The sequence below is a fragment of the Gossypium arboreum genome, chromosome 5 (genome assembly GCF_025698485.1).
Source record: "Gossypium arboreum isolate Shixiya-1 chromosome 5, ASM2569848v2, whole genome shotgun sequence".
Classification (NCBI taxonomy): Eukaryota; Viridiplantae; Streptophyta; class Magnoliopsida; order Malvales; family Malvaceae; genus Gossypium; species Gossypium arboreum.
Window position 1 is genome coordinate 90,927,296 of NC_069074.1, and position 9,325 is coordinate 90,936,620.

The following is a 9,325-nucleotide window of genomic DNA, read 5'->3' on the forward strand; positions in this document are numbered from 1 at the left end:
TTCAATTTAGTGTAAACTTATATTAAGAATAAGTTTATTGGTTCATTGGTTAAGTCTTTGAATTTTGTTAGGTCCCATGTTCGAGCTCCGGAGAGGGTGATAAAGAATATTTTTGTTAATGTTAGAAATCTGCCTAGAATTTAATTCATAATTATTGTTAGTTCTTATTTTGATTTTTTTTTTTAAATTTTCTTCTCTTCTACTTCGTTACCTTCTTCTTCTTCATTCTTTTTCTTTTCTTTTCCTTTTTATTTTTGCTGTTAGTCATTGGTCAAAAGGTTATCGAGTAAGTCATTGTCAATTCACGTGTTTCCACGATTTTCCTTTGTTTTTCGTAACTTGCTTTGAATTGGGTAATTTAGTGTGCTGTGAGAATCTCTGATAGACGATCGTTTGTTTCCCTATTAGGCGGGAATATAGGAAGTAGTGAACAACAAGACGACAATTTCGGTGATCGTTGTTGAATTTTCGATAAGTATTGGTTCCGTTGAAGGTTTCATGTCGAAACTTTCGACATAGACATTATGCACGTAATTGGAAATTGTTGTTAATTAAAAGGCTTAATTGTGTAACTAAATGGTTGTTTTAGGCTTTAGAGATTTTCTATGTTGTTATTGCTTCGAAATATCTTCAAGTGTGTACTGAAAACCCCTATTTTTGCGAATTTCATATGCCAAAAAACGTGGTTGTCGACGCCGCATGACCATGTGATAAGCTGTGTAACTCATTGTTCATCGAATACGAGCCACATGGGCAAGGGATATGGGTGTGCGTCCAAGTCAGATCTGGTAGTGTTAGTAGCAGAGTTCACACGTGCCGAGACACGGTGTATGCCTGTGTCGTGTGACTTCTCGTCGTTTTAAATACCACACGGGCTAGAGACACGAGTATGTGTCTAGGCCGTGTGACTCACTGTTTACAATTTAGAACTACACGGGCGTGTGCCAGGCCGTGTGGCATGCAAATAGAATCTGAACCTTTACTCTGAGGTCGAGAGTATCGTCTAACACGAACATTGGCCTCCATAATGTCTTTACGATCTGAATTAGATTGTATGAATACTATTTGATACTCTGAGATTGAGATATGAATTATATAAATGAATATGTACTGTGATGATTGTTATTTATGAATTGAATCAGAATTATTGAACACATGTTGTTGATATTTGTAATATGCATTTGCATGGGTTAGAAATGATATAAATTCAAGTCGTTACAATTCGCCAATGATTAATATATTTTTTTATATTTTTAAATAAATCAATTTTGGAAAACGAAGGTGACACGTGGAAAAAAAACGATCTACCAGACACATTTTCATTACTTTCACCATGTATCACTTCCTTATTTCAAAATCAACCTATTTCCCTAAATTTAAAAGAAAAAATTATTCCCCTAATTATTTTGAAAAACTGACATATTCCCCTAATTTAACCTGATTCCATGATTTAAAAAACGTTGATAATCAGGTTCGTATATTATCCTTAAAAAATATGTAAAAGAAAATCATAAAGGATAATTTAATTCATTATTAAAAAGGATAGGTGCGGAATGAAGTAGACACTTGCTAGACACACATGCTAATAAAAAGGAAAAAAAAAAAAAAAAAACAATATTCCAAGACAACTACGGACAGACAGCTCTTGCATTTCATTTGTTTGTTTCTTGATTATTTCTTTTTACCTTCTTCTTTAATCAATATTTGTCATTACAAATTTGCTAAATTGGCTGCTGTTTTGTGATGTTTCTTGCCGAGAAGATTCCCAAATTTCTCTGCTCTGAAACAAAGTTCAATGTTTTCAGACATAAACTCCATTATTGACCAGCACCTAACAAGCAAAGCAACCCAAGCCTTCCTTTTATAATCACATGCCTTAAAAGGTTCAAGTTGGAGCCTTTGTAATTTTATAGTTCTACTACATAAACCCCAAGTCCCCATCTTGGTTTTTGCCTTTTCTTTCCCATTGGTCAAAAAAAAAAAAAAAAGAAATCTCCTTTTTGCTTTCATTTCTGAATCTGGGTCTTTCCCTTTCTACCTTAATTCCATTAAAGATCCGTTTTTCTTCATTTCCTTTCAGTTTCTGAATCTGGGTCTTTTAAATCACTGAATTCTGATCCATTTTTCTTCATTTTCTGAATTTGGGTCTTTTTCTTCAATCCAAATGGGTGGTTGCTTGACAAAAACCAAAGGGTCAAACCCACAACACAACAATGGCTACAAATCAGGAGCCACAACAACAACAGCTGCTGAACAACCCCAAGTTACCCACATCCCTGAAAAACCAGGCACTCAAGCACCATGGAAGCCAGTGGTTCCAACCCCAAGTGCCAAGCCTGCCCCAAAAAGTGACACCATCCTTGGCAAACCATATGAAGACATAAGGATGCACTACACAATTGGTAAAGAACTAGGAAAAGGTCAGTTTGGCGTAACTTATCTTTGCATTGAGAATTCAACTGGGAAACAATATGCTTGCAAGACTATATCAAAGAGGAAGTTAATCACAAAGAATGATAAAGAAGATATGAGAAGGGAGATACAACTTATGCAGCATTTGAGTGGACAACCTAATATTGTGGAGTTTAAAGGTGCATATGAAGATAAGTTATCAGTTCACCTTGTAATGGAATTATGTGCTGGTGGTGAGTTGTTTGATAGGATTATTGCCAAAGGACATTATAGTGAAAGAGCAGCCGCTTCCATGTGCAGGGCAATTGTGAATGTTGTCCATGCCTGTCATTTCATGGGAGTGATGCATAGGGACCTTAAACCTGAGAATTTCTTGTTGTCTAGCAAGGATGAGAATGCCCTTTTGAAGGCTACTGATTTCGGGTTATCGGTGTTCATCGAAGAGGGTAACTTCTAATTTGCATTGCTTTAGTTTTTTCCTCTTGTGGATCTTTATGATCTATATGTAAATAGTGTTGTGAATATCATTTAAGAATAGCTTATGAGGTTTGTTTTGGCTGAATTTATACTTAGAAGTTGTATATATCAGCACACATTGACTGAAACTGTAGTATTTTCCACCATCTTCACCATTATGTCTCTCCATGCTATATATAACAGTGAATAAGTTTCAACTATGCATAGTGGAAGGCCACAATGCATACATATCCATTCACATAAGATATCATTTATGTCCACAATGTGACATTACGGTTTCACCGCAACTGTAATTTAAAACCCCGTATCAGTTTCAGAGTTCTTTACTGATTGTTCATGGTACTTTTGGCAGGAAAGGTGTATAGGGACATAGTTGGGAGTGCATACTATGTTGCTCCTGAAGTACTAAAGCGTAAATACGGGAAGGAAATTGATATATGGAGTGCTGGAGTTATATTGTATATCTTACTCAGTGGTGTGCCTCCATTTTGGGCAGGTAAAAAAAATTCAAAGCTTCGTCAAGGACAATAATAGTATCATTAAAATTGCCAAAAATTATATTAAATTCCCTTAAAAACTGTTATTTCTTTGTAATGCATGGCCTTTGTTCTTGATAGAAACGGAGAAGGGGATATTTGATGCTATTTTAGAAGGAGAAATTGACTTTGAAAGTCAGCCATGGCCATCTATTTCAGACAGTGCTAAGGACCTTGTCCGAAAGATGTTAACGCCGGATCCAAAAAAGCGCATTACTTCAACTCAAGCCCTAGGTACTTGTTTTTAGTATTTTTAGGCTTTGTTGTTCGGATTTAGGTGTTATGTCGGACACAAGTATGTGAAGGGCACAGGGTTGTTCATTGCTTTTTCCAAGTTCTTTTATGTATATGAAAGATCATCAGGTAGTCATATCTTTATACCCATGTCCGGTCATTCATCGGACACAAGTATCATATACAGATACTTCTAGAGAAATGAAGAATCTAAGATTGAAATTATGCGGTTTATGCAGAACATCCATGGATAAGAGAAGATGGAAATGCATCAGACAAGCCACTAGACAATGCAGTCCTTTCTAGAATGAAGCACTTCAGAAGAATGAACAAACTAAAGCAACTTGCCTTAAAGGTAACTTATTTTATTGATCGGTGTTGTTTGATTAAAGTCTCGGTTTTGAGTCTTGTAAATGAAGAACATAGGCTTTAGCCTAAAGCACTTTACTTGAACGGTCTTTTCATTTTAATTAAAGTACTCATATCCCAACATATTCAAACATGAGTATGAAATATAATCTCCAAATAAATGGAAAAAAGAACTTTTAAAAAAAATTAAGCACATCCATGTTGAACATTTACCCATATCTGAAACTCAACTCCGAGTCCGGATCTTTATAGGTCATTGCAGAAAATCTTTCCACTGAAGAAATCCAAGGATTGAAGCAAATGTTTGCAAACATAGACACTGATAACAGTGGCACAATCACTTATGATGAACTTAAGAATGGATTGGCTCGACTAGGATCAAAGCTGACAGAAGCTGAGGTCAAGCAGCTGATGGAAGCTGTAAGATATGATTTTGTATTGTTTGATCCTTATTGATTTAATACCATGAATACTAACCTTGGGTTTGATTTGTTACAGGCTGATGTAGATGGAAATGGCTCTATTGATTACATTGAATTTATCACTGCTACAATGCATAGACATAGGCTCGAAAGAGATGAACATCTTTACAAAGCTTTTCAACATTTTGACAAGGACAACAGTGGGTGAGTTTTTTTATTTTATTTTATTTTATTTTTATTTTTAATTTCCATTTGTTTTCCTCCAACTGCAATTCTCCGATGTTACTCGGACTTGGAAGGGGTGTTGTATATGAGTGTGTGTTCATCATAGGCATAGGCATGCTCCATTTTTCTCCAAAATTTTCATGTTTTTGGAGGCTTCTTGGATGATTATATCTCTCTGCTATACAGATAAGTGTATCGTATTTATTACAATTGCAGTCCACATGCAGCTCCGAACTCATCATATTTAGAGCAAATCATATCGACCATTATTTCATTCCATTCTTTCTTCCGCCAGAATCAACTTGTTTGAAACATTTTTTTTTCCTTTTCAGACATATCACAAGAGATGAGCTTGAAGCTGCCATGAAAGAATACGGAATGGGCGATGACGACACAATCAAAGAAATTATATCCGAAGTTGACACCGACAATGTAAGAGCACCCCTATTTTTCAACCTTTTGAAGCACTTTGTTCTTTGCAATATGATGGCAATATGGCATATTGATTATTATTTATGCATTTGTTTTTACAGGATGGTAAAATCAACTATGAGGAGTTCAGGGCCATGATGAGAAGTGGAACCCAACAAGGGCAACTGTTTTAAGAATTTATGTATATGACTTGATTTGCAGAAATCAACTACAAAATTTCCCAAATTTCGTGCATAAATGGCTTTAACAGAGATGTTCCAGGTTTTCTTTACATTGTTATGCTTGAGTTTTCATTTTGCAGATTCTTGTGCTTATGAATTCGATGAATCAGCTATCAACTAAACTTAATTTAAGTATTTTAATGCTTGATTTAAATCGCTAATTGATTGGTTTGTTTTTTTAAATAGTATTGAAAAATCTCAATTCAAACTCGAGTTCGAATAGCTTTTAAGGCAAATCGAAAGAGCGATCATATAGCACACAAAGAATCCTTTTCACCAACGTTAGTTTATGGAACACAACAAGCAATTGACTGGGGGATTTGTTCAAAATCGTTCTAGATCCAATCATAGAAACAAAAAGGATGATACAAACCATTCGACTGGTAAAATCGAATGGGATCCAAAAATTATGAGCTCACATGATCTGGTAAGCGCTTGAGGTCCATCTCGACTTGGTGAATGGTCCATTGCATATTTTCTAGTTTCTGTAATGTAAACCGGCGGCGTTAATGTTTTGTTCAAAAGGAAACTTGAGTGAAAGACCAGTTAATTTTGAAGCTGATGTTACCTTAACAACATCATGGTACTGCCTTGCAATTGTATCGAAGTGAGGATCGACACCTTGATACTCACGTAGGCGCGTTACCTGTTTAAAAGGGATGTAACACGAATTGATATCGAGAAAGACAAGAAAGAAGAAAAACCCGAATGAGAAACAACCCTGAGTTACGAAAATATGCATAATTTTGAATGAAAAACCAAGTATATTCTAATCAAACATTAGGCTACCAAACCAGGTAAAGAAGATTTTACATACAGCTTTATTATACGCAGCAGAGGCTTCTTCGGTAGCCTCGACAAGATATTTCCTGCCAACAATGCCGGACAAGGTTATGGCTAAATATTGAACCATAATTTGTATTGATAATTATGTATATCACTCTTAAAAGTACCGTATTTTGTGTAGCGCTGGTATGGACTCTTGTGTATAAGTTTCAAGCAAGAGAACATGCTCCAACACCCTGAGACAATAGAAGCCAGATTTGGATCAAAACAAAGTGTCTCTTATGCTACTCCAGTTTTGCTTTAAAACAAACAAATAAAAGAGATGCTTAAAAACATGATAACAATGGGAGCAATCCACAATATAGCAAGAAATATAGGGCCACAAACCTTAATTTTGCACTCATGGTCTCGCACCTTTTGCAGAGCCACGTCTTCTGTAATTCATCCTGCAAAGTAAAAGATGAGTTTAAAGATCAGTCCATGGAAGAACATATGAAACCCTCAACAGAAGCTGGAAAATAACTCCCGGAGCATAAAAGCTTACATATTGATGTTGATGTTGCAACTTCAAATCTTTGACGAGCTTAATGAGCACTCCAAGTATTTGCTCTAGGACCTGTTAAAAGAGATTATTTTACATCACGTGTCGTGTAAAATATAGAGCAAACCTGTTCTCAAAACACTTTGTGATCCATGAAAAACTCCTGTTAAGAGAACTCAATCTCATATGGATTTCTATTAACCTACATTATAATATTCTGCAAATTTCCTATCAGCGGAATAGAGATCCTCCCGCAAAGCTGCTTCTTCCCTCTCAATCTCCTCAATTATCAACTTAACCCTGGTAAAAGAAATATCACAAACAGTTAATCAGCATCAAACATATAAGCCAACCCAAAGTAACTAATACCTTTCTGGAAGCCGAGAGCTTGAACTTTGACTTCCAGAAGATGAGTCTGCAGCACAAAAAGCATAGTACCATAAGGGACCACAATTCCAAGTCATATATTTGCTCTTACTTTCTAATTTCGTCATATGTAATCTAGGCCTTTTGCAATAAAATGATGGGCAACAAGATCTATGGATTGATATCACAAACCAGTGAGGAATTTTGGGACAGAACATTATGAAGGATGCATTGTTTCCGACAACATGTTAAAACAATGGGGATATATAAACTATTAGGCATGTTGAGAAGTGAAAAAGGATAAAGATATACGAACGTACCAATATCATCAACAAAGGCATCAGCTAACTTGTCACACTTAGATTTCAACCGAGCATCAATCTCCCTTGAAAGAGTTAACTGATAGTCAGCCATATCCTAAATTTGCAAATTAACAAAAATTATAGAATGTGTCATGATCTTGCAAGAAAGTTTATGACAACTAAAACAAGGGCCTCTTTTGTAATTAATGATCTTAAAACTTCCATCTGCAATCATGAAACAAAGTTTTCATACCATTGACAATGGTACTCGTTGAAGCTGAGTTTGCCACAAATAAGCAGGTGTTATTCCAAGAAAACGATTAGGCACACCACCAACACCAGGTTCTCCTGAATCACCAGTATTATTTGCAGCTGCACCACTGGTTGCAGCACTATTTGCATAATTCAACGAGTTTGAACTCGAGCTGATAGTGAGACTGGTACTAGTACTATCAAGCGAACTCCGTGACATAATACTCCATTTCTCAATTTCTTCCTCATGAATTTCCCCATCTTTAGATATTAGTGGAAGTCTCAATCTTTGAGCCGCTTCTGCAACAACTAATCGATGCTCTAGAGTCTCATAAACCTAAATTTCATAAACACACAGTAAAATCCTTATCAGATTCCCAACTATAAAGACTGTTTACTTATCACTTTTGCTGCTTTTTTTTCATAAAACGCTTTTTCTTTACTTTCGTCTTAAAAATTGTATAAAGAAGTTGCAAACTCTGTTATTCCTTACTCAAGTGTGAGGGTTGGAAACAGGTATTAACTGCACTTTCCTTATAAAATTAAAAATTAAAATTGAAAATCATATCTTTTTAACCATTTTAGGTTTGTAATATCTAACCTTTCAAGAAAATATTAATTGCACTTTCCTTTTTATTCCAAAAGAAATTCATATATCTAATGTCCAATAAGTTTCTCCTTTAACCGCAAACATTCAAAATGAAAATTTAGAAAATAAAAATTAATGAAATTAATTTGAAACCTGAGGAGAATTCTTCAATCCAAGCTGCGGATAAAAACCTTGAATATCTCGAATCCCTCCAAGATTCGCCACGGAAACTGCTTGCTGATACTCTTCCACCATAGCTATTGCTTCACAGTAAATTGCCTGCAAAAATTGACACCAATTTTACATTTTATTTTGTTATGAAATTCATAACAAAAAAAAATCCAGTAAACGAAAATTAAATTAGAATATCACCATTGCTTCTAAGTAGCGTAATCTTTCTCTCGACATTTCCTCTCTCGCCTGAAAATCGAAATCCATCACATTACTTGAAAAAAGAAGAAGAGGAAATTACAAAAGAAAAAAAAATCAAATTTTAATAGAGAATACGAGCTGGAGATCGTAGTAAGCGGATTTGGAGATAAGAGATCCATCGGGAGATAAGCAATGGCGCTCTAGCTGATCGATTACTTGGATGACGTCAGCCGGCAAATTTTGCCCTCCTTTCACCATGAATTCAGTCTTGTTTTGGCTTCGAAACGATGTTAATGAGTTTTGTTTGTTTACTGGGAAAATGAAAAGGAAACTAAACGAGAAAAAGGCCGGCCTTTGGATTTTTGAAAACTTGAATTGAAATGGAAGCAAAGGTTCTCGAAGGAGTGAAAATACAAAATCAACCCTCTATTTTTTTTTAATCGGAGAAAAATATAAAACATTTATTTATGGTTAAAATCTGCTTTTACTCCGTATACTTTGATAATATTTTATATTTAGTCCCTATACTTTACAAATTTAAAAACTTAGCCCCTCTTACATTTATTATTTAAAAATAACAGCCCAATCATTAAAATCGTATGTATTTACTGAATTCAAATTGACATCTTGACTAGGTTGCCCTCATGTAATGTAACATATATTTAACGGAAAATAACATGTCAAGTTGACAAGTTTTAATATAAACTATCAATAACAATAATGATCGAACTAAAATTTTAAAATTAAAAACGTAAGAGAATTGATTTTTTAACTTTTTAAGTATATGGA

General features: G+C 34.9%; 2 protein-coding genes across 3 annotated transcripts; one reads left to right on the plus strand and one right to left on the minus strand.

Annotated features, from left to right (window-relative positions):
• The first annotated feature begins 1,561 nt into the window (after positions 1-1,561).
• On the plus strand, positions 1,562-5,489 carry LOC108453216 (calcium-dependent protein kinase 2-like). Its single transcript, XM_017751199.2, has 8 exons — positions 1,562-2,858; positions 3,242-3,385; positions 3,507-3,659; positions 3,899-4,014; positions 4,281-4,448; positions 4,527-4,654; positions 5,008-5,107; positions 5,209-5,489. The coding sequence occupies exons 1-8, from the start codon at positions 2,165-2,167 to the stop codon at positions 5,278-5,280; spliced, it is 1,575 nt and encodes a 524-aa protein (XP_017606688.1). The 5' UTR covers positions 1,562-2,164; the 3' UTR covers positions 5,281-5,489.
• A 63-nt stretch (positions 5,490-5,552) lies between these two features.
• On the minus strand, positions 5,553-8,965 carry LOC108453217 (AUGMIN subunit 4). 2 transcript variants are annotated; one of them, XM_017751201.2, is made up of 13 exons: positions 8,676-8,965; positions 8,537-8,584; positions 8,318-8,443; positions 7,577-7,912; positions 7,342-7,438; positions 7,025-7,070; positions 6,862-6,955; positions 6,659-6,730; positions 6,502-6,560; positions 6,282-6,350; positions 6,146-6,197; positions 5,897-5,974; positions 5,553-5,813 (listed from the first exon to the last, which is right to left on the minus strand). In XM_017751201.2, exons 2-13 carry the CDS (start codon positions 8,570-8,572, stop codon positions 5,736-5,738), a joined length of 1,143 nt encoding a protein of 380 aa, XP_017606690.1. In that variant the 5' UTR covers positions 8,573-8,584; positions 8,676-8,965; the 3' UTR covers positions 5,553-5,735. The 2 variants fall into 2 exon arrangements, with proteins under 2 accessions (XP_017606690.1, XP_017606689.1); XM_017751200.2 differs by having other exon boundaries at positions 8,672-8,965.
• Between the last annotated feature and the right edge of the window lie 360 nt (positions 8,966-9,325).

Bases quoted from the DNA above. Each gene is read 5' to 3' on its own strand.
- LOC108453216 (XM_017751199.2), top strand. From the start codon at position 2,165: ATGGGTGGTTGCTTGACAAAAACCAAAGGGTCAAACCCACAACACAAC. The intron at 2,859-3,241 runs GTAACTTCTAAT...TACTTTTGGCAG, and splicing joins ATCGGTGTTCATCGAAGAGG to GAAAGGTGTATAGGGACATA. The intron at 5,108-5,208 runs GTAAGAGCACCC...TTGTTTTTACAG, and splicing joins CCGAAGTTGACACCGACAAT to GATGGTAAAATCAACTATGA.
- LOC108453217 (XM_017751200.2), bottom strand. From the start codon at position 8,794: ATGGTGAAAGGAGGGCAAAATTTGCCGGCTGACGTCATCCAAGTAATC. The intron at 6,731-6,861 runs GTAGGTTAATAG...CTCTTTTAACAG, and splicing joins AATTTGCAGAATATTATAAT to GTCCTAGAGCAAATACTTGG. The intron at 5,814-5,896 runs GTAACATCAGCT...TTTACATTACAG, and splicing joins AGTACCATGATGTTGTTAAG to AAACTAGAAAATATGCAATG.